General features: G+C 57.8%; 1 protein-coding gene across 1 annotated transcript in view; it reads right to left on the bottom strand.

Moving 5' to 3' along the window:
• SLC16A2 (solute carrier family 16 member 2) overlaps positions 1 to 11,105 on the bottom strand; it is a 37,802-nt gene extending 26,697 nt beyond the window's left edge. The window contains exon 1 of the mRNA XM_054289945.1: positions 10,748 to 11,105. Within this exon, the coding sequence (XP_054145920.1) occupies positions 10,748 to 11,105 (358 nt within the window). The remainder of the gene's footprint in view (positions 1 to 10,747) is intronic.
• Positions 11,106 to 27,214: the final 16,109 nt, after the last annotated feature.

Genomic DNA, 27,214 nt, shown 5'->3' with positions numbered 1-27,214 from the left:
CAAGGTGTTACCAGCAACACTGTAACTGATTTTTATCTCCCCAGCGCCTTTTAAGAGCTCCAATTTGTTTTTCTTGGAGATCTCATTTTGTTTTATTAAAGCTGACACCGAAGAGGGGAAAAGGAGACGTTCTGGGCCCAGAATGAAAATATCCCGTTTAGAAACCCTGGATTATTTTCTTGGAAACGTTTCTACGTTGACTTTAATTAAGCTCTCCCCGGGCTGGCGAGCTTGGCGTGCTTGGCTCTCAGGCAGGTTTAATCCCAGACAAGCTCCCCACACCCCCAGCTGTCCCCACTCCCACAAATCTTAAGAAACAAGCTGGGTTTTGCTCAAACGCACGGATTAATAGCTGGCCCACCATCAAGAACATCCTGACGTTGCCTTTTCGTCACCGGTCACGGCACAAGCACACGGCTGCAGCCGCTCTGCTCTTGCCAGCACACCCAAAAAGCAGCTTTGCTCCCTTATTGTTTTGTTCTCTTTTATTTTATTGTATTTTTATTGCCATTGCAAGGCTGAGGGGATGTATTTATTGTACCTGACCGTGCCCTAGAGCTATCAGGGCAGGCAGGGTGGCCACAGCCTGGCTCTGGTGACCACTGCTGAGCCTTGTGCTGGGTGCTGCTGTAAAATCAATAATTACCAACACCCCTCCACCTTCCTTGGTAGAAGGAAGCTCTTTAGGATGATTGCAAACACTCCAAAAGTTGGGAAATCCCAGGAGGGAGCTTGTCTGGGCATCATCTGGTGCATACCCATTATGTAATTACCGTCAATCTTTAATCACAGATGATACTTTTCCATCGGACTCGAATCAGACGGAGCACGGGAGGCACAATCCTCGCTGAAGGAGCTGCCATCAGATGTGATTCCACCTCACTGGGCTCTAGGTTTATTCCCACCTCACTGAGCTCCCCTTGCTTTGCACAGGTTTTGCCCAAAACCCCCTCTGGCTCCCTGGCACACACCCACATCCCCCCAAGGGGGAAGGATTTTACCTCCCTTTTACACCCAGGATCTCCAGGCAGACAAATTTGGGCCAAGATCTTGGAACAACAGCTTTGTTTTGGTGCCTGGTGTGAGATGACCAAGCAAAGGGCCTTTGGGATGGCACAGGGCAGGGTGGCCGGGGGTCCCCAGCTCAATTTGTCCCCAGGAGGGGGTGCTGGGTGGGTGCTCAGAGCAGGTTCTGGCTGCAGGCTCTGTGGTAGGCTTGTTTCTCCTCCTTGAGCAGGGCCCCGGTGTTTGCCCGGGGCAAAACCCAACAAGTCAGCCCATGCAGGGAGAGCCTGGGCCCTGCAGAGCTGGGGCTGCCAGCCCGAGAGGCAGCTGCTCTGCAGGGAATGCTGGAACTGCTTGGGCTGGAGGCCCTGCAAGGATCCAGGTGCCACCCCAGTGCCACGGGCAGGGACACCTTCACTGGACCAGCTCCCTCAACGCCCTGTCCAACCCAGCTCACCAAAGCAAGCAAAACCCATCAGGAGCTGCCAAATCAGAGCCAAAAAAATCCCAAAGATGCCGAGCAGCAGGGTTCTGTGAGCTCATCTCCTCCAGTGTGAGGTTTTGCAGACCAGACTCTCCCAGAACCATACTGCTGACCCCAAACCAGCCTCCCCACCTGGCTCGGGGTGCTCCGTGGGGTGCAGGGCTGCTCTGCCCGTGCCCTGCGGGGATGGAGGGGCAGGATAGCCCTGAGGGGGAGCTGGGGCTGCCCTCCTGCCTCTGTGGGCTCTCAGTGATCCCCCATGGGGATGGGAGATGGCTCAGAGCACTCTGGGCTGCTCCTCACACAGAGGCCAGCATGGCATGGCACGGCACAGCATGACATGGCACGGCATGGCATGGCACAGCTGCCAAGGATGCCCAAGGTGAGTTCCAGCTCAGGCTGTGACCGGGTGTCAGGATCTCTAGCTGGTCACAGTGACCCCGAGAAAAGTTCCAAAGTCTCTTTTCCCAGCCTGGTGATTGAAGAAGGAGTCAGGGCTCTTCATTTCTCGGTCTCAAGGTTGTTTATTGTATCTTATCTGTAAAATATTTTCTCCTGCCCTGCCGAGGTCAGCTCAGCAAGACAGTCCAAGGCACTCTGCCTGCCCCAGGGCAGTGTTATGTCTTTATACTACAAACTATGTGTACAATGTTTACAATTACTTCCCAATCCCTATCACCTATGTTAGACAGTGACCTTCTACTCCAAAACAATCTGAAAGTGACATCACAGCAGAAGATGGAGGCCAAGAAGAAGAAGGAGAAAGGCTGGACACACCCAGATCCCTCCATCTTGCCCCCTGAATCCCCATACCAAAAACCCCAAAATCTACTTTTCCACCCCGTGATAACTTCACTATTATTCTACCTAAACTGTTGTGGCTTTGCTGATCTTCATCTATGGTTGGCAATTTGCTCCATGGTTGATAATCAAACCCACAGGTGTTCTGGGCTCTGTGCCAGGGTCTCTGAGCCCCCTGGCAGGGGTCCTGGCCATCCTGGACAGCAGAGGGATGTCCTGGGTTCTGACAACCGGGCAGCTCTTCCCGAGGTTTTTCCCCGTGTTTCACCCCACTCCAGCTCTCGAAGGATATGCTGGGGACAGGGGGCAAGCTCGAGCACCAGGTAATTTCTCAGGGATCTACACCTAAAAGGGTCAGGGTGGGGGAAAAAGGCACCAAATGCAGGTGGAATGCAGGGCAGTGCCACCCTGCCCCGGGCTGTACCCAGGGATGTCAGAACTCAGCACATCCCTCTGGGTGTCCAGAGGGGCTCAGAGACCCTGGCACACAGCCCAGAACACCTGTGGGTTTGATTATGACTCGTGGAGCAAATTACCAGCTTTGTATGAAGACCTGAAAGCCACAGAAGTTTAAGTAGTGTAATAATTCATTGGGTGAAAAAAGTAGATTTTGAGATTTTAAAAATAGGGGTTTTGGGGACAAGATAGAGGGACTTGGGCATGTTTAGCTTTTTTCTTCTTCTCAGCCTCCATCTTCTGCTGTGATGGTAGCACTTTAGGATTGGTTTAGAATAGAAGCTCACTGTCTAACATAGGTGATAGGTATTGGAAAGTAATTGTAAATATTTTATATGTAGTTTGTAGTATAAAGAGACAACACCGCCCCGGGGGCAGGCAGAGTGCAGCTTTGTGTCCTGCTGGACGGACCTTGTCTGGACAAGAGAAAAATTTTTATAGATAAGATACAATAAACTGAAGAACTTCGACTCATTCTTCAAACGCACGAGCCAAAACAGACAGGGAGCAGAGGCTGCTGGAGCTCCCTGTGCTTAGGGAAGCTGGAATGGAGAATGGACCACAGCCCCTGAGTGACCACATCCTGAGGCCAAGGCAGGGCTGATGTCACCTTTATTCCTGAATCCCCACCTCTTTTGCTGGGGGATTTCTTTGTGCTGGTTTCACATCTTTAGGACAGGTGAGCACAGGTGGAAAAGGCCGTTTTTACTCCAGCGTTGTAATGAAGGCTTGGTAAGAAAGAACTAGGCGGGGTTTTTTTGACAAAATAAAGCATTTCAGCGCTAACAGTCCGGCCTGAAGAAGAGACTTTTCCCGTGTCCCAGGGCTGCAATGAAGTGCAGGGAGAGGGAGCCGGGGCAGCGGCCGCAGGGCGGGCAGGGCAGGGTGTGCAGGGCAGGGTGTGCAGGGCAGGGTGTGCGGGGCAGGGTGTGCGGGGCAGGGTGGGCAGGGCAGGGCAGGGCTGGCACGGCAGGGTGTGCGGGCAGGGTGTGCAGGGCAGGGTGTGCGGGCAGGGTGTGCGGGCAGGGCCGGGTGGGCAGGGCAGGGTGGGCAGGGCAGGGTGTGCGGGCACGGCAGGGTGTGCGGGGCAGGGTGTGCGGGCACGGCAGGGTGGGCACGGCAGGGTGTGCGGGCAGCGCCGCGGCCCCGAGCTGGCAGGACCTGTTGTGCGAGGTGCCGGGAGAGGCTAGGATGGCTCGGGCTGCGAGCGTGTTGCAGCAATTCCCAGCGCACGTCATGTGGGTTTTGCAACCGCCCCAACTGTCTCGGGCTGGATGCGCCCCAAGGCAGCACCGAGCGCTCCGGGCACGGCACCGCCCGGCGGGACAGACGGACACGGCCCCCGGGCACGGCCGGCCTGGCACACGCCGCCCCACCAGCCCTTTGTCCACAGGGCTGCACGCCAAAGGGCAGCATCTCCTTCCCTGGCAATAGGGGATAATCAATGCTTCGAGGAAGAGGAGGGGAAAACCCAACACATCCCTGCACAGCACATTGGCACACGTGCTGGACTGGTGTCCACTCCTCCTGCTGCCCACTGCCATGGTGATGCCATGGGATGCACGGGCTCGAGGTTGTGGAGATCCAGGGAAAAGTGATTCCTCAGGGAAAGCACCGGCTGCAAGGTGTGGGTGTGTGGCCTCTGTCTCAGCTGGGAAATTCTGGCATCCTCCTCCATGCTCTGACCCGCTCATAAGAAGCCCCTGAAGGGTGATCATTCCAAAAAAGTGAGTGGGAGAGAACAAGGTGTTTGGGGACGTGCCAGAAAATTCCCTATGGCACCCAGACAGCAGCCAGCAGTGGGCAGAACACCAATGGGGTTGGACTTGGTGATCTTAGAGGCCTTTTCCAAACTATTCCCTGATTGTAGAGCCTCATTTGATTCCAGAGAGGGGGCACAGCTTTGGAAGTGCCCGTGGCACCAACCCAAATGCCACCAATGTCCCAAACAGCCACGTGTCACCTCATCTGGCCATGGCATGTGCCACAGTGGCTGAGGTCCCCAGGAGTGAGTGGGATAAAACAGCAAGAGGCTGCTCTGGGCTCATGTCCAGGTGGTGCCAAATCCTGCCAGGCACAGCAGCAGTGCCACCATCCCACCGGGGTCCCCTCCCTGTCAGCACGGAGGAGCAGGGCTGGATTGCTGCCCCCCAGGGAATTGCCCCTGTGCACACCATGGGGAACAAAAATCAGCCCTGGGAGGTGAAACCCAGGTGATTGCTCCTTCCCCAAACCCAGGTGATTGCTCCTTCCCCAAACCCAGGTGATTCCTCCTTTCCCCAAACCCAGGTAATTCCCCTTTCCCCAAACTGCCCCGCAGGGAATTCAGCTCCACATCCACTGATCCTGGTGGTCCCCATCCCACCACCAGACTTTTTGGAAGACTGATACTGGTGGGATGGGGTGATTGACAGTGCTGCCTCATGAGTGGGATAATCCCTGGGACAGGCATGTCTGGAGACTCTGGATAAGCAGGGAGAGGGGCTGTCACCAGGGCAGGTGACACCTGAGCCATGCCCAGCCAGCCCCTGGGCACTGCCAGAGAGGTCAGTGGTGCCTCCCAGCTCTGGGGTTTGGTTAGGTCTGGTTTAAATGGATGAGAACCATCCCGGCTGATGGGCAGCTTCCAGCTGCTGAGGGGTTTTAAGGAAATTAAAGGGTGACTTGTCAAACTTGTGGGTTTCTCCCCAAAACAGGAAATTAGGTGGTTCCTTTGCCTTGCTCTGCATCACACCCCATTGTCACTTGGTGCCACCACATCCATCCCAGCCCTGTGATCTGCAGCACCAACCCCTTCACCCTCCAATCCTCCTCCTCCTCATCCTCCTCCTGCTCTCAGCCCTGTCTCAGTGATGGATCAGCACCTTCAAAATTTAACCTATGATCCAAATCCCCCAAAGTGGAGGTGGTTTTGCTCATTAAGTTCCAACTAAAAGGACCAAAAAACTCCAAGCCAACTGCACAGCTCCATGTCCCACTTCTCCACAGGCCACAGCGAGGTCACAGCAGCTGCCACCACCCAAGGACAATGGCCACCAGGAAACACAGCCTCACATCTTCTTGGCTGGCTGGTGGAGGACACTTAAAAGTAAATTAAAAACCACTAAAATGGCAAATGTGCTGGCTGAGAGGGCCCCTGCAGTCTTGAAAAACAAGAACCTCCCTTAGAAACAGCACTCCGGCCTCCTAATAACCTTAATCGCTCCCGACAGCCCCAAGAACCAGGTTTAACAACATTACTGGGCTTTGTTTGCTTTTCAGGCTGCTTTATCTCACACAGCACCTTGCAACCAGCTCAGGCAAAACCCCAGTTCCTCCAAAATTCCCCCCCTGCTTCCCTGCAGTCACAAACTCCAGCTCCCAAAACAGAGGCTGGGGCAGAGCCTGGTGCTGGCATCCCACCCTGGGAAACCCCCAGCGAATCTGTGCTGCCCTTTGTACTCCCCAGCTTGCAGGGCAAGGTAATAAAAATGTCTTTTTTATCTCTTTTTGCTGGATTTACATCCCCATCTGGGCTACATAAATATTGCTCATGTCAGTGCATCCCCGTGTGGGGTGAGAGGAGGGTTGGGAGCCCGGATGGACACGGGAAAGGCCCCAGGAATGCTGAGCTCCACAGCACCCTTGGCCAACAAAGCTGAGAAATGGGGCCAGAGCAGCACCCTGGTAATTGGTAACAGCTCCAAATCCTGCAGGTTTGGGTAAGAAGGTGACAACCACAGTGTCACCTTCAGGAGATGGGAGCCTGCAAAAGGCCAGCAATGGACAATGACCCCATCACCCCAATTTAGATGGGATCATTTCCAAGGATTACCTCTTGCAATCAAAGCAACACGGCCAACAGCTTGAGGGAGGAGATTCTCCCCCTTCTCTAAAGGGGCTTCAAGGGAGCTGGACAGGGACAGGACACAGGGAATGGCTCCCACTGCCAGAGGGCAGGGATGGATGGGATATTGGGAATTGGGAATTGTTCCCTGTGAGGGTGGGCAGGCCCTGGCACAGGGTGCCCAGAGCAGCTGTGGCTGCCCCTGGATCCCTGGCAGTGCCCAAGGCCAGGCTGGACACTGGGGCTGGAGCAGCCTGGGACAGGGGAAGGTGTCCCTGCCGTGGCAGGGGTTAAAATGTGGTGATTTTTAAGGTCTCTTCCATAGCATTCTGTGATTTACAGAATTGGGATTTCTTACATTGGGATTTCTCTTCCCAGCTCCTAAAGCTCCAGCCACACTCACCCACCCACAGAATCTTCTTCAGCCCAGAGAGGAGTGCAGGGCTTCTCCTCCCCCTCTTTCACATGACTGTTAGCGCTGAAATGCTTTATTTTCAAAAAAAACCCGCCTTGTTCTCTCTTACCAAGCCTTCATTACAACGCTGGAGTAAAAACGGCCTTTTCCACCTGTGCTCACCTGTCCTGAGGATGTGAAAGCAGCACAAAGAAATCCCCCAGCAAAAGAGGTGGGGATTCAGGAATAAAGGTGACATCAGCCCTGCCTTGGCCTCAGGATGTGGTCACTCAGGGGCTGTGGTCCATTCTCCATTCCAGCTTCCCTAAGCACAGGGAGCTCCAGCAGCCTCTGCTCCCTGTCTGGAGCTGGGCTAAAGGGGGGAAGCTGTTCCCCAAGTTCTTGCACACAGATCAGAGGATGCTGATGGACACACAGAGATGGACTCAGAGCAGCTGCAGCCAAACCCAACCAGCTCCTCAGGCCATCTCTCCAAAAGCTTTCAGTTCCATTTCCAGGCCCCAAAACATTAAACATTAAGCAAAGAGAGTTAATCTATACCTGGGATATTGACACAAAGCAGAGGAGGGGAGAAGATAAATAGACCTTCTTTAAAAAAAAAAACCAAAATCTGTGTGCCTCTGCAGGCTGATCCACTGGGGCTTTCCAGACCTCAGGTACAGCACCAAGGATGTGCTTGGAGGAACAAGAAGCACCAAGGATGTGTTTGGAGAAACGAGAAGCACCAAGGATGTGTTTGGAGGAATGAGAAGCACCAAGGATGTGTTTGGAGGAATGAGAAGCACCAAGGATGTGCTTGGAGGAACAAGAAGCACCAAGAAATGTCACTCTCCTGGCTCTGCCCAGGCAGCTGGAGCTCCCTCTAGGACCCTCAGGTGGCTCCTTGGCTGGGGCACAGCCCTGCTCAGGTACAAGGTCACTTTGTGGTCCCCCTTCCAAGGCTGTGGCACATCCCAGCAGAGGCAGAGCAGATACCGAGAAGGTTCACACCCAGCCAATGCTCACCAGGACCGTGCTGCCACTCTGGAGCTGAGGAAGATGAAGGTGCTGGGCTGTCTCCTCTGGCCCTTGGCTCAGTGTCAGCCCTCACTGTGGGACCAGCACTGGGACAGCCACAGATCCGTGGATCCCTCAGCACCGGAACGAGCCCTGCACAACCGGAGGCCAACGTCACCGCTCGCTCCTCTCCCACAAACACCCTCAAGCATCACTCAACACCTCTCCAGCAAAGCTGCATTTTTTTTTCCCCTGGCCGAGTGCTCACATGTATATTATTTATTTTATTCCGGTCCCAGCATTCCTCCGCTCCCCCCTCAAGAAAACAAAGGCAGAGCACAGAGCTCTGGCCTCGCCGAGGCCCCTCTGGCGTCCCGCGGGCAGGGGCACGCGGTGGGCGCAGCACCGCCCGCCCCAGCCCGCCGTGCTTGTTGACATAGGCAGCACAGTATATTTCTTTAAAGACAGCAGCCTATGCATTCGATGCATTGCTGCCACGGGGTTTGTTTTCAAAGCCTGACCCCAGACCTGAACTCCACGGATCCTGCGTTTCTCAAGATCAAACGCGAGAAAACGTGACCAATGCAAACAAGAAATAAACCTTGATAATTATAGCCGGGGCGGCTATTGTTTAGTGCCGACTAGCACCCGTTCAGCATAAACAGAACCCTATTTTTAAAGGGATGCCTGACCAGCTGACAGCATTTCTCCCCATTTTGCCTCCAAACCCCCTGTTTGATAGAAACCCACCTCCCTGAGAGCTGGAGGAGGTTTGAGAGCGCAGACAAAAGGCTGAGCCGTGCCCACAGCCATACTGGATGTGCTGCTGGAGCGGAGAGCGGATCCTCATCCTCCCAACCTGCTCCCTGTTGGATGGGGATGAGGGGCGCCCTGGGGTCCGGCTGCTGCCTGCAGCTGGCGGGCCCAGAGCGACGCTGCAGGACAAACAGACAGCACCGGTCTTTTCAGGAAGGCCACATCACTTAGCGCTTGGAAAGGAGCTACGATATTTTCCTGATTATGTTTGCACGCAAACGAGCGCCGCGGGGAAATTATGCAATGCAGAGCGGGGAGGGGTGGGAGCGAGGGAGGAAGGGCTGGAGGGGGCTCCGGGCTGCGCCCCGCTGCCCTCAGCCCCAGCCCCGGCAGCTGCAGCCCCGGAGGTGCCGCACACGGATCCAACGCGGCACCACCACGACCTCAGTCATTAATGGCCTCTTCATTAAGCGCCCAGACCAAATGCAGATATTCGTCAGCCAGGCAATTTAATTACCCAGCCTGGGTTCACCTCGCACACCCACACGCCTTTCTGTTTCGAGGCCTCTGTGCGGTCATAGCCTTAAATAAATAGATGGCAGGAGCAAGAGGCAGATGCTGACTCCTACAACCTCTGTCTTGGGCACAGAGCCTTTAAACCACCAGAACTTGCAGTATTTAATTTCTTTTGTTACCGCTTCTACCTCTAGAGCCCTGCCTTAGGCTTTCTAGATACAATCACAGGCAGCAGGAAACGCAGAGCTACACTATGAGCTTCCTGGGCATCACATGCACACACACACAACACACACACACTCCCAGCCCATCAATCACCCTAATTACAGCTGGCCACACGTCCGCAGCTCGCTGTGGCACTCCGTTAGTGCCCGTAATTACACGGTCCCATCGTTTCCCTGGTAAGAGTATCAGGGAGTTAATTTGGGATTCTACATGTGGTGGATCCCGTAATGAATTTCATCCTGGCGCGCTCCCCGCCGCGCTCGCCGGCCGTGCGCCAGCCCAGGGAGGGAGCGCGGGCAGCGCTGGTCCCAAACGGGCTCGGAGGGGCTCGCACAGCCCCGGCACCCAGCGCTGCCCAGCACGCTCCTGGCTCCTGCCCCACCCAGGGCCAGGGCAGCACCTCAGTCAGGTCCCCTCAGCACCAAGTGCCCGTCCCCACCTGGAGATGAGGGCGAGGAGGGCCACGCGTGTCCATCACCAGGATGGATGTGATCATCCAAGGGGACAGCAGGACCTGGACAAGGCTGGGCCTCCCAACATCAGTGTCCAGCTGGGACCACCACGCCGGCAGCCTGGTGTCCCCCTGCCAAGTCTACTTCAACAGCAGGGTCTTGGCAGCAAGGAACATCCCTTTTTTCCATATTAACCCTACCCAGTCTGCACCCTGGCCGGGCCTGTCCGTCCTACCAAAACACCCAGCTGGGTGCAGCCCATGGATCCTGCTTTTCAGGGATGTGCAGCGCTGGAGCCCCCGCGCTGCCCTCGGAGTGACGGCGCAGGTGGCGCTGCCAGCCCTGCCCGGTGCCGGCCGCGACGCTGAATGGGCACGGCTCGGGGGAGCGCGGCAGCCGGGCAGATGCTCTCCTGGAGCCACCCCGGCCAACAAGGCGGCTTGAAAAACCCATAAAAATGGAACAATAATAAAGAAAACTAGAGGGGTGGCGCACACCCAGCAGCTGATTCACCAGCGCTGCTCTGCTTTACCCCAAGACACACCGGCAGGACAAGCTAAGGGCGTGTTTTCAGCCGAATTACTTTTAATTGAGTACATCGGAGCTTAGAAACACATGATGCTGTGGGAGATAAATATAGCCACGGCTACGAGGATAGAGGGGGCAGGGAGCAATCGAGGTTCCACACAGCCGAGAAGGAGCTTCCAGCTCCGGCCGCGCCGCCGCACCTTTGCCCGCTCGGCTGGGGCATCCCCGCTCCGCTCGGGCACCCCCGCACGCACTGCCCGACCGGGAAGGGGCCGCGGAGCCCATACCTGTTTTAAACTCTAGCGCCGGATCCTTCTCCCCCTCGCCCAGGTCGCTCTGCAGCATCATGTAGAGGATCCCGAAGGAGTTGTGGATGCCGAAGATGGAGCCGTTGCACCAGGCGGCGGCGAAGACCACCACCCAGCCGAAGCCGCCCTCGGGGGGCTGGAAGGGCGCGGCGGCCCCGCTCTGTCCCCGCTCGGCCGCGGCCCCGGCCCCAGCTCCGGCCCCATCCCCGGCCCCAGCCCCGGCCCCGGGCTCGCTCTCGCCCGCCGCCGCCGCCGGCACCTTCTCGTCGCGTTGCGCCATCGCGGCCGCGCTCCGGCCGCCGCCCGCCGCCCGACTGCCCCGCAGCCGGTCCCACATGCCCGCCGCCCCCCCCGGCCGGCCCCCCCGCCCGCCCCCTCCTGCCGCAGCCTCACTCCCCGCCTCCCCTCCGCCGCCTCCATCCTCCTCCTCCTCCTCCATCGCGCCGCTCGGCCCCCGCGTCCCTACCTGCGGCGGGGGCCGCCCGCCCGCCCGCGCCCCCCTCCCGTCCCCCCGCGGCGCTCAAAGGCGGCCCCGGGCCCGGCCGCGGCCCCGCATCGCCCGCCGAGCGCCGCCCGCCCCCGCCAGCGCCGCATCCTGCGGCGGGCCCGGCCCGGGGCGGGCCCCCGCCAGCGCCGCCCCCGCGGGCCCGAGGAGGCTGGGGGGCGCCGGGCAGCGGTGGGCAGCGGTGGGGAGCGGTGGGGAGCGATGGGGGAGCCCCCGGCGCCCCCCGGCCCCGCACGGTGCCCCGCTGCGGGACATCCCGGGGCCGGCGGGGATGCTGCCGCTCCCTCCGGCCCGCAGCCGAGCCCCCGGAGCCGCCCGAGCAGGTGGCAAACACCGGCCGGGGGACGCCTTTCCCTCCACGCCCGGCGGCTCTGGGGGGTTTTGGCGTGCCCGACCCCGAAAAGTTCGGGGAGTGTTTGTGTGACACCGGCCCGGCTGCTTCCCGGGGAGCCGCCGAGATCCCCCAGCTGCCGGGCTGTCCCCAGGGCCCCGGGTCACCCCACGCCGCCTTCTCCGGGAGGAAGAGCCGCGACCACCCAACCCCAGTGATTTCGGGAGCTGTTCCCTCGCCTCTGCCTTGTTTTGCACCAAGCTCTGCCTTTCCCCTTCTTTCAATAAATAATTACAAACCCACCAATATATTAAAGCCTGTCTTTTCACACGCTGAAGGTATTTACGCTTTCATATATGCCAAGTCTGAGTTATTATTCTTTCTTTTCCCTAATGGCTGTGTCAGTGTCAGATTCCTATCAGAGTAAAATAATACATCCCAACCTCGCGCTGCTCTTTCTTTACCTCCAGGGATATTAATTACAGGGCAGGGTGCGGAGCCGGCAGGGAGGCGGCGGCAGGGCCGCACCATCTCCTGCCTCTCCCGAAGCCGGAGAGCAGCGCCCGGCCAGGGGCTGAGGCTTGGGAAGGGTTTTGTGTACGTGAGCGGCTCGCCGAGCTCGGAGAACCCCTGTGGGACACGGCCACAGCCAGAAAAAACCTGTGCCCGGCCTTCCCGCCTGCTCCCGCCGGCAAATCCCTGCCAGCTCCATCGCCATCCGCTTCCTCCCGGGCAGAGGATGAGGAGCAGCGGCGCCGAGCAGCGATGGCGAGAGCCGGGCGGGAGGGATGCGCGCTCTGCTCCTCTCCCTCGCCTCCCCTCCGATGGAGGAGCCCAAATCCCCGCGGCCGGTGGGCTCCCGAGCCCAGGGCAGCCCCGCTGCTGGAGGAACTGCATTGTGATTTCCCTTCCTCTCCCGTGGAGTCTCCTCCCCGGATCCCCATCTCCGCAGCGCGGCCGGGGGAGGCTTGGCAGGTTTGGAAGCATCTTCCACTGCCCTCTGCCGACGCAAGGAGCAGCTAAATTTTAATTTCCACATCACCAGAAAGGCTGCTCAGGTTCCCGGCCTGCTGGTTTTATTTTGTTAAGCCCCTGTAAGCCGAGAAATTAGGGGGCCCGGGTGCTGGACAGGGAAGCTGCTCCCCAAAATATTAATTCTCCACAGCAGCAAAGCAAGGCTGGATGAAAAACAGCAGTGAGAGGTGCGGGAGAGCCCTTTGCCATAGAAAACACCAACCATGCTACGGAGATTTCTTCCCTCTGGAGCTGCAGAAGGCTCTCAGAGGGGGGAAACAGGAGGTTAATTCTCCTTGGACCTCGGGCCAGACACAAACCCCAGGGAGCAGCATCTCCCCTGGATGTTGGCTGCATGGTGCCTGGACGGAGAATTTTTTGGCCCAGGCATCACTGGGCTGGACTGGACCAGTGAGACTGAGGAGTAAAATCACAGGAGGGGCTGAAAAAGCGGGGTTAAAAGTCTGGACTGGGTGAGACAATTGATTTCATCAAGGAGGGAGATGCAGCCTGGGAAGCTCTGGGAAATCCAGGCAGGAACAGCTCTGGGAAATCCAGGCAGGAGCAGCTCTGCCTGTGTAAGAACACAGAGCATCCCACCCAGAGGCTCTGCAGCTTCATAACCACAAGATGAAAGAAACACTGAGGAAAACCAGATAAAGCTGCTCTTCCCTGGTTGAACTCCACGCTAAAACACCCTTCTGAGTGTGCCACATGGTTCCCCTCAAAGCCCTGAGCTGCCAGCTTGGTGAGGGGTGCAGGGGATGGTAGCAGCACCTCCAGGCTCTCCAGATGCACATCTGGCATCCCTGGAGAGCTGGCAGGGAGCTCCTCATGGCACAGCTGATGAGCAGTGTGTGCCTGGCTCCAGCCCTGGTGCCAGAGCCCTGCCAGAGGGATTGGCTCCTGCTCTGCTCAGTGTGTGCCTGGTGGTGCAGAAGGGGAGGAGGAATGGAAATATCTGTGCAAATAGCTTGGGAAGTGCTGTGAGGGGACGTGGCCTTTTGTGGAGAACACAAATCCCCTGTGGCTTTGTAACCTGGCTTGGTTTTAGTGACAGGGGGATGATGCCGGAAGTTTCAGCTTTCATATTTTCCAGATTCTGTACTGGACTAGTTCATAACCCTGAACTCCATATAAAGTGTCAGCAAGTTCTCCTCACAGCTCAGTCAGACAAAACAATCCTTTTCCAGCCCCAAAACCAAGGACACCACAGCAGCCTCAGGCCCAGAAAGTGCAAACAACAGAGAATTGAGGAGAGCAAACTGGGAGGATGGGACTGCATCACCTGGAGCTGGAATTGGACAATTAACCCCAATATGGAAATGGACCAAAACTGATAAAAGTGTGAGAATTCGTGACCCTCATCCAGCTTGGGTGTAGCCATGGCCATACTCTTGCATTGCCCAAGGTGTATCCTGTGAAGGCCTTTTAATAAATCCCTGCTTTATTCCTTTAACTCTGTTCTAGGCAGCCTCTCAAAGGATCAGGAACATGTAGGGCTGTCCTGAGGACAAAACCTCACTGACAGCACCTGCTGCAGGGCCAAAAGCTCTGGGCAAACATCTCTAGTGGTGAGAAGCTCTCTGCAGAGACATTCACATGCTGGGCACAACCCCTTCCTGTCATTAGCAGTGCTCCTTTCTTTACAGTGGGGCTGTAGCTAAGACGGCTGCTGCATCTGGCCTGGCAGAGACTGTCCCAGAGCTAAAAGGAGCAGCCCTAGGGACATGGCAGAACTCCCTCCCTGGCAGGGATGCTGGAATGCAGTCTGGACCCTAAGCTGCTTTCAGGGAGAAGGCAGGGACCAGCACACTGTAACATCCTTCCTCTGCCTGGTCTTCCCAAAGTTTGGGATCAAAAATATCACAGGTGGCATTTTCCACCTTTTTGCTGAGATTGAAGTAGATTCTACTTAGTTTGGCTGAAAAATGAGGCAGCTTGGAAGTGCTGGTGTGAGCAGTGGGCATTCAGGGAGCCATGTGCAACCAAACCCCACATTTGGCTTCATTTTGTCAGTGGAAATCACAGCACTGTGAGCACTGTGTCCACTCCAGCGGCTCCAGGCTGGAGGGGGAACATGATACTGCTCAGACACTGCTGCCCTACCTGATTTTTCATACAGCAGAGCAAAACCACTGTTTCTGGCCCAAACAGAGGACCAGGGTGGAACTATCTTGTACTAAAAGGCTTCTGGAGCCACTCAGCTGCCTGATCACCTTCAACCATCCAGCTGCAGTGGTGTGGAGGGCATTTTCTGAGCGTGCCTCACTGGTTTTCCGTATTCCCTTTGAAACAGGAGCTCCAAGGGAGCTCATGCCACCAAACCCCACATTTTGCTTCATTTTGGCAGTGGAAATCACAGCACTGCGTCCACTCCAGTGGCTCCAGGCTGGGTGGGGAACATGGTGCTGCTCAGACTCTGCTGCCCTACCTGATGTTTCATGCAGCTGAGCAAAACCACTGTTTCTGACCCAAACAGAGGACCAGGGTGGATCTTTGTTGTACTAAAGGGCTTCTGCAGCCACTCAGCTGCCTGCTCACCTTCAACCATCTAGCTGAGGAGGTGTGGAGGGCATTTTCTGAGTGTGCCTCACCAGTTTTCCATATTTCCTTTGAAATAGGAGCTCCGAGGGAGTTTGTGCCACCAAACCCCACACTTGGCTTCATTTTGGCAGTGGGAATCACAGCACTGCATCCACTCCAGTGGCTCCAGGCTGGGTGGGGAACATGGTGCTGCTCAGACATTGCTGCCCTACCCGATTTTTCATGCAGCTGAGCAAAACCACTGTTTCTGGCCCAAACAGAGGAGCAGGGTGGATCTATGTTGTATTAAAGGCTTCTGCAGCGACTCAGGTGCCTGCTGCTGAGCAAAATCAATGTTTCTGGCCCAAACAGAGGACCAGGATGGATCTCTGTTGTATTAAAGAGCTTCTGCAGCCACTCAGCTGCCTGCTCACCAGCTGCAGAGGTGTGGAGGGAATTTTCTGAGCATGCCTCACCGGTTTTCCATATTGCCTTTGAAATAGGAGCTCCAAGGGCACGTTCCTGTGGGGAAGTGGAAGTTCCTGCCCAGCCCCACCAGCCCCAACCACTGCCCCACGTAACCCCACGGGACCTCGGCACGAGGTGCCAGAGCTGCTCTGCTCCAGCCGGCACACAAAGGCGGCAAGGATCCAGCTGTAAATTAATATTTTATAGAACACCAAGAAAAATCAGAGAGGCTAATTACAGCGATAATCATCTCGGCCCGGAGGCATTTCCATGGAAGTCAGGAATTACCCAGGATTACCTCAGCCCTCGCGGGAGGCAGCAGCGTGTGCCTCGGCACCCAGCACCTCCTCCTGGGCCGGCTGGGGGGCCACGACCCCAAACAAAGAGCTTTGGCAGCTGTGAAAAACGCCAGTCGCTCGTTTTTTAAAAATTTAAAAGTTTAATAGTAATAAAATGGTTATAAAAATAGTAATGCAATTAGAGTAATAATAATTTGGACAATTTGAATTAGGACAATATGAGACAATAGAGACGAAGAGTTATGGACAGTCCGGGTAACTCTTTCTGGGCAGCACAAGCTCGAGAAAGGACCCACGTTAACAAAGGATTAACCCTTAAAAACAATAACCTGTTGCATATTCATACACTTCATAAATGATGTAAAAATTCCATTTAAATACAGGATTTTGTCTGGTCAGTGCCACCTTCATCCTCCGAATCCTGACAGCGCGTTCGAGGCAGGAAGAAGTTCGTTTCTTCTGATAAGAGAGCAATAAATTCTTTTTCTCTGAAAGATTCAGGTGTCCTGTGGCTGCTATCTCGCTGCAGTCCTTTCTTTAAAAAAAGTATCTTACATAGCATAGCTTCTATTTTAACATTTTTTATAACCCAAAACTATATTTAACACACTACTTAAGAGAAGTAATACAGCATCACTTTCTAACACAACGCATATAATATTCATTTTAATATTTGTGAGAAGCCAATCATAAAATACATGCATTTTTCACAGCAGCCTCCTGGCATCCCGCTCCAGCTGCACAGCCTTGGCTTGCTGAGCTGGCTGGGATGGGGATGGAGGGTGCTGGGTTTGGGGCTGGGAGCTCCCCTGGCCCTGCTGTGCCTGTCACTGATGTGGGAGACACCACTGACCCCAAGCTGCTCAATACTCTGAGGAGTTCAGGGAATCACTGGCAAAAATTTTGTGGATGGGCCCCCAGGATAAGTTTTTCCTATGGTTCATTAATTTACTGTTATTAACTGACATTTGCATCGTTTATCCAGTGATGGAATTAATTCCCTTGGGAAAGGGTGAATCCCCCGTCGGGTCTTCACTTTAGAGGGTGATCTGATCATGGCACAAAGGTGGCTCATGGCAAGCCTGGAGCATCTCTGGGAGCTGCATGGCCAGGAGATCTGCAGGCTCCTGTCCCACACAAAGGGACAAAGACAGCCCGGACACCTCCAGGGGAGCGGCCCGGGGAGCAGGGAACCCTTGGTGCAGCTGAAGCAGGGGGCACTGCTGGTCTGACACCCAGAAAAACTCAGGTGAAACCCCACGTGTGCTGTGCACAGAGCTGGAAAGAGCCTGTGCTGAGGCTGGCCCTGGGCTGGGGGTGCTGAAGATGCTCAGATCTGTGAGTGCTGCTGTCTGCAGCCTCCCCTCACCCTCCCAAGCTAATGGGGCACCCCGGGCACTCTGCTGTGCCCCCAAGCTCGGGTGTGTGTGCCTGAGAGCACCAGCAATGCAGGAGCTGCTCTGGGGGCTCCAGGGGGTCGGGGCAGCTGTGCCCCCCTTGGGGTTGGCTCCTGGCCCCTCGGGGGTTTGTGACGGGCTGAGCTCTCCTGGCAGCACCGAGAGCTCCGGAGCTGCTCCGAGAGAGGGCTGGGGGTCACCGGGGGCTGCGGCAGGAGGGGAGGGGGCAGCTCTGTCCTGGGGCACGGCAGAGGGGCTGCTCACCCCTCCTGGGGCAGGACAGAGGGGCTGCTCCATCTCCCCCGTCCAAACCGAGTCCCCAAATCCCTGCCTGGATGTCACAGAGGGGCTGCTCACCCCTCCCGTCCAAACTGAGTCCCCAAATCCCTGCAAACCTGGATGTCACAGGCTGTGCTGTCCTGGCAGCATCATCATCATCCTCGCCCTGACCAGCTGCACTTCTGGCTCTGTTTTAGCTCACGGAAAACTTTCTTGAGACGAGAACACCTCTGGTGGCACCAGCACAGGGACAGGACAGCTTGGCCAAGGCAAGGATGAATCTGAAGTGTCCAGCCTGAGTGTCGCTGCTCAGGAAGGTCCCTGGGGACACCGGCAGGAGTGAGGGTGCAGCAGCAGGGCTGGCATGGGATGCAGAGCTGCTCGGGCAGCGCTGGGCACGGCAGGGCTGCCCTTACACCGCTGCCCGCAGAAGAGCCCAGCTCCGGGCTGGCACACAGCCTTGTGCCCAAGGTCCAGCCTAGCGAGGGCAGCTGTCCCTTTCGGGGTGCCCTGGCCCCTCATCCATGCCGGTTTTCTGCTCCTGACGAGCAGCCTGATGCGCTGGGGATGAGCAGCTCTCCCCGCTGCCTCCTCCGGCGCCTTCCTGACAAGCTCGGCTTAATCCCGCCCTGGAGCGCTGCGTGAAGAAATCAAAGCGTGAGTCATCTCCCTCCAAACCTCAAACCGTGGCACAGATTATCCCTCCTCGTGCTGCTGAAGTTCCTTCTTCTCCCACAGCCTCGGTGCGAGGGAAGGCAGCGCGTTTCCCGCACGGCGTTTCCCGCACGGCGTTTCCCGCACGGCGTTTCCCGCACGGCTCCAGCCCCTGTCTGTCCCTGCGGGCTCGCTCTGCCCTCTAGGAGCGGCTGCGCTCACAGCAGGCATTGTGGAATCACGGAATTATTCAGGGTGGAAAAGCTTTCATCGAGTCCAACAGCACTGCCAAAGCCAACATTAACCCGTGTCCCCAAGTGCCACATCTACACATCCTTTAAATCCCCCCAGGGATGGGAACTCCATCGCTGCCCTGGGCAGCCTTTTCCATCAAGAAATTTTCCTTAATATCCAATCTGAACCTCTCCTGGCCCAGCCTGAGACTGTTCCTTCTCCTCCTGTCCCTGTTCCCTGGGATAAGATCCCAAATCCCCCCGGCTGTCCCCTCCTGTCAGGAGCTGTGCAGAGCCACAAGGTCCCCCTCGGTCCCCTTTTCTCCAGGCTGAGCCCCTTCCCAGCTCCCTCATCTGCTCCTGGGGCTCCAGCCCCTTCCCAGCTCCATTCCCTTCTCTGGACCTGCTCCAGCCCCTCAACATCTCCCTTGAGGGGCCCAGAACTGCCCCCAGGATCTGAGGTTCAATTTTGTGGATGCCTTGCTCTGCTGCACCCCCAGCCCCCAGCCCAGAGTTCCCCTTGGCTGCCCTGGCTGGGCAGGGACATGGCCAGGGATTTGAGGAGGGACTGTGGGGTCACTGGATGCTGCCCTGGCTCTGCTGGCATCCTTGGCACAGACATGCAGCTGCCCTGGGCAGAGCTGTGTGGTTTTCCTGCAGTCTCAGCCCCTGAAGGAATAATTCACCTCTCTCCTTTGCCAGCCAGCAAAATCCCTGCTGGTCACTGGGGCTGGGGTGTGGGCACAGCCTGGGATGGGTTTGGAGTGGCCTGAGAAGGGCAGAGCCCCGAGGTGGGGTCAGTGGAAGGCATCCCTGCCCTGGCAGGGGTGTTGGGATTGGATGATCTGTAAGGTCACTTCCAACCCAAACCATTCTGGGATTCCAGGACTCCCAGGCTGGGATTTTGTTAGATCCCCAAGCAGATGAGGCTCCTCCAAATGTTTGCACTCGACATAGTCCAGTGCTGGCACTGGGGCACAGAACCATGGCACGGTTTATTTAGGCTGGAGGACAGCTTTAAAGGTGTTCTAGTCCAACCCCCTGCCATGGCAGGGACAGCTCTCACCATCCCAGGCTGCTCCAAGGCCCAGTGCCCATCCTGACCTTGGGCAGTGCCAGGGATCCAGGGGCAGTCCCAGCTGCTCTGGGTACCCTGTGCCAGGGCCTGCCCACCCTCACTGTAAAAAACTTCTTCCTCATATCTGGTTTAAATTGACCCTCTCCTATTCTAAAACCATCACTTACTGTCCTATAACAACAGGTCCTGCTAAAACTGTCACCATCTTTCTTGGGTCCCTTTAGGCACTCAAAGGGACTCTTGGGTGTCCCTGGGTCCTTCCCTTCTCCAGGTGAACACCCCCAGCTCTCCCAGCCCCAGAGCAGAGGGCTGCAGCCCTCGGGGTGTCTCTGTGACATGACCAAGGAGAGGACCCCAAATCCCTGGGCACAGCAGCTGGTGACAGGGACAAGCTGGGGAGGATGATGCTTTCCTTGCGGCTTCACCAACACCCCAGAGCAGCACCTTGGCCTGGATTGACCCTTGGGGAGGCACCGGGATGCACAGGGCGCAGGGGAAGCGGGGAGAAGATGGTGGCAACGCCGCACCTGGAGCAGACGCTGCCCTCACCGCTGCCTCTCACCGGAGCATCGCTCCCCTCCCGGCCAGCGGGGGCGTTTCCAGGGGATGCTCCATAGCCGCGGCTCACGGCGAGGGCTAGGCAGCCGCGGGGATTGAGGGGTTTGTGTGAACCCGGAGGCGAAGCTTAAGGGCGGCTCGGGGTGGCTCGGGGTAGCTCGGATGTGCCGGGGTGGCTTGGGGGTGACTCCGGGTTGGCTCGGGGGTGCCGGGTGGGCTCGGGATTGTCGGGTTGGGTCGAGGGTGCCGGGTGGGCTCCGGGGTGCCGAGGTGGCTCCGGGGTGGCTCGAGGTGGCCGGGAATTGCCCGGGTTGGCTCAGGGTGCCGGGTGGGCTCGGGGTACCGGGGTGGCTCCGGAGTCCCGGGGTGGCTCGGGGGTGGCTCAGAGGTGCCGGGTTGGCTCCGGGGTGCCGGGCTGGCTCGGGGATGGCTCGGGGATGCCGGGGTGGGTCGGGGTTGGATCGGGGGTGTCTCGGGGGTGTCTCGGGGTGCCGGGGATGGCTCGGGGGTGCCGGGATGTGTCGGGGTGTCGAGGCTGTCTCGGGCTGCCGAGGTGGCCCGAGGATGCCAGGTTAGCCCGGGGTGGCTCGGGGCTGGCTCAGGCTGTCTCGGGGTCCCGGGATGGGTCGAGGTGCCGGGGATGGCTCGGGGGTGTCTCGGGGTGTCGGGATGGCTCGGGGAACCGGGTGGGCTCGGGGTGCCGGGTTGGCTCGGGGTGCCGGGATGGCTCGGTGTGCCGGGGTGGCCCGGGGATGGCTCGGGGATGGCTGGGGGGTGCCGGGATGGCTCGGGGTGCCGGGTGGGCTCGGCGTGCCAGGTTGTCTCGGGGCTGTCTCGGGGTGCCGGGCTGGGGCAGGGGCGGAGCGGGGCGGGGGCGGGCTCGGGCACATGCGCCGTGCGCGCACTGCGGAGCGGCGCGGGCAGCGCGGGCAGAGCCGGCGGAGCGGGGCGCGGGGCGCGGGCAGCGGCGGCGGCGGCCGCAGCCCCGCACGGCCCCGCACGGCTCCGCACGGCCCCGCACGGCCCCGCCGAGACACGGCCCGGCCCCCCAGCACAGCGGAGGTGAGCGCGGGGGGTGCGGGGATGGCGCGGCGCAGGGAGAGCGGGGGGTCGCTGTGCCCGCAGGTGTGAGCGCCAGGGGGGCGCATCCCTTCGCGGGGCACGGGGGGCTTTGCGCCCTTTTGATGGGGGTCTCCCGCACCTTTTCATCCTTTGGGGGGGCGTCGTTGCGCGCAGGGGATCTCCCACCGCTCTGCATCCTGGCGCGGGGGGTGGGTGATGCTCTGCTGCTTTACATCTTTCCGGTGGTGGGGGGGTTCTTGCGGGGGTGGGGTTCTGCATCCCTTTACATCCTTGCGGGGGGATCCTCCACATCCCTTTTTATCCTTTGGGGGGGGATCCTCCATCCCTTTGCATCCTTTCGGGGGGGTCCTTCCATCCCTTCGCATCCTTGCGGGGGGGTTGGGGCCGCTCTGCATCCCCGTTTTGCTGCATCCCCCCCAGCTTTGCATCCGTGCCCGGGGGCGGGGGCTGTCCTCCATCCCTTCCTATCCTTGCTTTGGGAAGGGGCTGTCCAAGCTGCCTCTCATCCCCGCGTGGGGGTCCCTCCACTTTGCAGCTATTCATGGCCTGGGGGGGGGGATCCTCGACGTTTTCACCTTTGCCTGGAGGGGCGGAGGGGGCTCAGGCGGCTCCGCACGTTCCCATGGCGGGGGGAGGATCCCGGCAGCGCTTGGCACATCGCACCGCGGGGCTCGGGGCCTCTCTGCACCCTCTCAGGCTGGGGAGGGGGGGTGTGTGCTGTCGCTTCGCATCCCTGCATGGAGAGGGAGGGGACCCGGCTGCTCTGCACCTCGCACGGGGGCGGGGTGGGGGCGGGGGGCTTCACCTGCCATCCTGGGGAGGGAGGATCCTTCATCTTCACATCGCTGTGCGGGATACGCCGGGCCCACGGCTGCCTGTGCTCCACAGCCAGCGCAGGGCAGGGCTCATCACCCCTGGCTGGGGAACTGGGGGGCTCCGGGGGGCTCTGCAGGCCGATGTGAGGCTGGGGGTACAGCGGGGACAGCGCTGAGCAGGGCACAGCCCTGTGTCACCTGTCATGCATGGCCCACCCCCATCCCCATCCTGGTGCCCTCGCCGGCATTTGGAGCCCTGCTGGGTTCAGAGCCCCCCTGGTGACCCCCCCAGGCCGGGGCACCCCCTGGGCAGAGCTGCAGATGGGCACAGAGCCCCTCAGAGCTGCCGAGCCTGGGCCTCCACGCTCCGTGATTCAGCTACTTGCAGGCAGCTTTGATTTTCTCCCTTCAAACTCGAGTTCTCGCTGCCTCGTGGTGGTGTCAGCGCCATGGATGGATTACCTGCGGCTTGAGATGCTTTTTGAGGGAGCTGCTGGCTGCTCCGTGTGGCCGGACACACTGCCGAAGAGGAAGGGATGGGAGAGCAGCGCCGGGATGTGCGGGCAGCTCGGGAATGGCAGGATTCATAATTCATCTGCCAAACTTCAGCGTGCCAAGGCACACCCCTCATGCTGCAGCTCGTTGCCTGGGTGTTAAAGAGATTGTTGGTGTCATTTTCTTTTTAAAAATGGTGTTTTGGTGGAATTTGAGTATGTCGGTAGCTGCCAGGGTGACAGGTCGCAGAGCTCGGTGAGGAGGGCAGGGCCATGGCAGCATCGGTCCAGCACAGGCTGCTCTGGCAGGCACAGGGTTAATGTGCACCTGCAGCTCAATGCCTGGGTGTTAAAGAGATTGCTGGGGTCATTTTATTTTTTAAAATGGTGTTTTGATGGTATTTGAATATGTCGGTGGCATCCAGGGTGACAGCTCGGTGAGGAGGGCAGGGCAGTGGCAGCATCAGTCCAGCACAGGTCTGCTCTGGCAGGCACAGGGTTAATGTGCACCTGCAGCTCGTTGCCTGGGGTTGAAGGAGATTGCTGGTGTCATTTTCTTTTTAAAATGGTGTTTTGGTGCTGTTTGAGTATGTCGGTAGCTGCCAGGCTGACAGCTCGGTGAGGAGGGCAGGGCCATGGCAGCATCGGTCCAGCACAGGCTGCTCTGGCAGGCACAGGGTTAATGTGCACCGGGCTGTGCTGTCGCAAACGCCGAGCAGGAGAAGGGCTCTTACCCAGAGTGCTGCGATGCGCTCAGACCCCAAATGTCCGCTCCTCTCCCCGGGAGCCGGAGCCCACGGAGCAAACTGGAGCTGAAGCATATTTTGCTTTGAGCTGTCATCTCCCTTGGCCCAGTTCTGAACCAAAGATGCTCATCCTCCATTTTATGGCGGATGACAAATCAGCCGCCGATGCCAAGATCTTGACAAGTTACGAACAACAGCCCTCGAGCCAGAAGTGTTAAGAAATAAAAAAAAAGCAAGAACGCTTTTTCTTTTTTTTTTCTTTTTATATTTTTTTTTTGCAGAGCTGCTCATCCAAAAAGCCACCCTGTGAGCTGCACCCCGCGGCATTTCGCACGTCTCTGAGCAGCGAGGCTGCAGCCAGCTCCAGGCTGGCATCTGCCCCCTGTTCCCCACACCCAGCCGCAGGTTTGTAGGGCCCAGCCCTGGTGGGGAACCCAGATGGGGAGCGGCAGGCAGAGCCCAGCCCTGCAGGGAGCAGCCTGGGGCTGCCTGGGAGCGCTCTGCTCCAAGGCTGGAGATGCCAGCCCTGCCCGCCGCTGTTCCCAAAGGCAGCAGAGGGTTTGCAGAGAGCCCCTCGCTGCTGGCCGAGGGTTTCCCCGCTTTATCAAAGCTCCCTCTATGCCGGGGAGAAAAAGGCTGGTTTGTTCAGCGGCCTCCTGCCCGCACAGCCCGGCGGCGAGCGAGGGAGATCCTTCTGGTAATGAGCTGGGCACAAAAGGGAAAAAAAGCGCTGTCATTGAAGATTTTCCTTTGGTGATGGAGTCATTAAAAACAACACATGGTTCCTGGGCCAGCAGGGATCTCTTGCAGCCAAAGCAGAGCTGAGGTCGGTGCTGTTCCCACAGCCTGTTCCCTGACGCCTCCTGTGCCGCTCCCGGGCATTCCCCTCACGGAACCGGGCATGAGCAGCCAGGGATGATGGAGGAGGGTCCTGCACTGTTTCATCCACAGCTTTCCCCCTCCTTTTCCCCTTCAGCGTTAGGATATTGGGATGGATGGGGTTTTTTTGCATGGACACAGATACTCTGATCTGTATCCTCAGCAGAGCCAAGGGTGAATGGGAAGGACCTGGAGAAGTGGCCTCAGCTCCATGAGCAGAGCCAGGGGACACTGAGGGCTCCCCATTTCTGAGAAATCAAACAAGAGAACCCAAACTCTGTGTTAACTGAACCCCAAGGAAAGCTACTGCCTGAAAATCTGCTTGCCAGAGATGGGGTTGCTCAGCCTGGAAAAGAGAAGGCTCTGGAGAGACCTCAGAGCCCCTTCCAGCAGCTAAAGGGGGCTTATCAAAAGGAGGGAAAGGCTTTTTACACGTGGAAATAGTGATAGGTCAGTGGGGAATGGCTTTGAACCAAAAGAGGAGAGATTTAGGTTAAAAGTTAGGAAGAATTTCTTGGCTGTGAGGGTGGGCAGGCCCTGGCACAGGGTGCCCAGAGCAGCTGTGGCTGCCCCTGGATCCCTGGCAGTGCCCAAGGCCAGGATGGACATTGGGGCTGGGAGCAGCCTGGGACAGTGGAAGGTGTCCCTGGAGGAATGAGATCATCTTAAAGGTCTCTTCCAACCCAAACCCTCCTGTGATTCTGTGATTTACAGCATTTGCTCTCACCTACCCTAAACGAAACATCATTTGGCTAAAACCCCTGCGGGAGCCTGTTTGCTTTAAACCAGACTCACAGCAGGACAAGGTTCCTGCACTGACCCTGGGGTAACAGCAGCTGCTTTTATGGCAGCCTCCTGATTTTATGGCCTCCTCCTGAGCAGGGCTGGTGCTGCAGAGCCCTGGGGAGTGCTGGGGCTTAGGGACAGCTCCATCAAGTGCTGCTCCTGGGACTGAAACATTTTACAGTAGAAGGAGGGGGGAAAAATCCCCCAAACCAAACCACCAACGGTGGCATTTACTAATCAAGCTCCTGAAGAATATTTTTAGCTATGATTTAAGGTTGTGTTGCACTTTGCTGTGAAGTGGAGCCTCCTGGAGCTGCCGTAGGGGAGCTGCACAGGAGGAGCCGGGGGGAGGTGGGGACAGCACTGCCAGGTGGGACATGGGTGGGACAGGGGTGGGACAGGGCTGTGGGACACGGGTGGGACATGGGTGGGACATGGGTCAGGGCTGTGGGACACAGCTGGGACATGGGTCATGGCTCAGCAGGGATGGAGCTGTGCCCCAGGGCCAGCCAGACCCAGCTCTCTCCCCCTTTGGCCCCAGGGCCTGGCTCTTCCCCAGCTCCACCCAAATCTGTTCCTGGCCAGCAGCAAAATCCCTCTGTGCCACCCAGGGCTGAGACCTCTCCACTCATTTCACAGCGAGCCCCAGCCCTGCTTTCCAGCCTCCCTATGCTGATATTCTGAGGACAAAACCACCCTCCCAAACCCTGGGGTTTCCAGCCCCCCTGTTCTGATATCCTGGGGCTGGGGGACAAAACCACCCTCCCACACCCTGGGGTTTCCATTCTCCGGGGCATTTTCCCACCTGATGCTTTGCTGACCCTGCAGTGGGCTGGGATGTTATCCAGATGTTTTCCTTCATCTCAGCAGCACCAGCATCTGGCAGCTTAGATCCATCAGGGCAGAAAAGCAGCTCTCATGTTGTAAGAGGGTCCAAAAAAAGGGATTTTGCATCCAGCCATTGCTCCTTACATTCTTTGCAACAGCTTCCCACGTGTTTAACTGTGCCCTCATCCTCTCCCTGTCCCCAAAGCCACTCTGTCCCAGAGTGGGGTTTCTGTGGCCCCAGACCATTTGTAAAGGCTCCTGTGGGAGGCAGGGCTCTCAGGGAAGGGGCAGGCAGTGCCATTGCTTCCCCCATGCCCACCAGCCCCCAGTGCCACCCTGAGGATTTGCTCTCACTGAAGTCCTGCCCTCTGCTTCATTTGGAGCGAGGGGAGCACTCAGGATCCAGCTGGTTTTAATACATTTAATGAACAGCTCTGGAGCAATGGTCACCTTCCCAGGGAGCAGTGACATTTGTCATGCTGGTGCTGCTCTCAGGCATTTGGGCTGCCAGCAAATGAAGAAGTGGTGGCAGATGCATTTTGTAAATTAGAGCAGCGAGTCCTTGTGGTGCAGCTCCATTTTGTGGGAGGCAAATCAGCAGATCTGGCCCAGCTCTCCCAGGCAGGCTTTTCCCTGCGCCACAAAGAGCCACCTGCACAGCTTTTCCTGGCTGGATTTCTCCTGAGACAACAAAACTGCAGCCCCTGAAGGCTCTGAGAAGCCCTGTAGGTTCTGCTCTCCCCACTGGTAGGACAGCAGGAGTTTGGGGCCACCTGAACCAGAGGTTGTCCCCAGCCATGAGGTGCTGCTGTGGCCTCTCTGCCCTCTGCAGGTTTGTGCTGTTGCTCTCTGAACCATCCCACGCTGGTTTCCAGCACGCTGTGGCAGAGCTCCACAAATCAACACCTCGAGAAGCTGCTGCTTTCACACCTTCCACCTATTTCTGGCTGCTCAGAGGCATCACACACCCCCAGATCCTTCCCAGCCCTCTTCTCTATTGGATCCATCCTGCCAAACTGCACAGGATGAGCTCCTTCAGGCACCTGCAAGCCCCACTGAGTGTCAGCTCTGCCTCTTGTCCTTTCCCTGACTTCACAACTGGGGGTTTTGTTGCTCCTTTCACTATTTCAGGACTGCTTTGTGCCCCCTCATTCCCCCAGCCCTTCCTCACCTTTCCATTCCAAGGGTTCTGCACCAAAACAGGGTCCTGAGCAGCCACCAGGAGCTGTGGCACTTCTTGTTTGTTTAATATTCACTTCTTTTGTTCAAGGTTAATAGGTTTTTCCACACATATCTTGGGTTTTTTTCTCTACTCTGGCTCCTGGCATCCAACCAAAGATTTACTGCCTTGCAAAATCTCCAGTTCTGGCAGTGCTGCTCCTCAGGGCTCAGAGGGACCCTGGGAAGCCCAAATTGGGAAAGAGCTTTGATTGCAAGGGCTGAGCAAACAGACTGCCCCAAAGCTTGGCCTAG

The sequence above is a fragment of the Melozone crissalis genome, unplaced genomic scaffold, assembly GCF_028551555.1.
Source record: "Melozone crissalis strain CALT ecotype California unplaced genomic scaffold, PUWL_Pcris_2 ptg000068l_1, whole genome shotgun sequence".
Classification (NCBI taxonomy): domain Eukaryota; kingdom Metazoa; phylum Chordata; class Aves; order Passeriformes; family Passerellidae; genus Melozone; species Melozone crissalis.
Note: the sequence above shows the minus strand (reverse complement) of the source record. Positions and strands in the feature narration are given on the sequence as shown.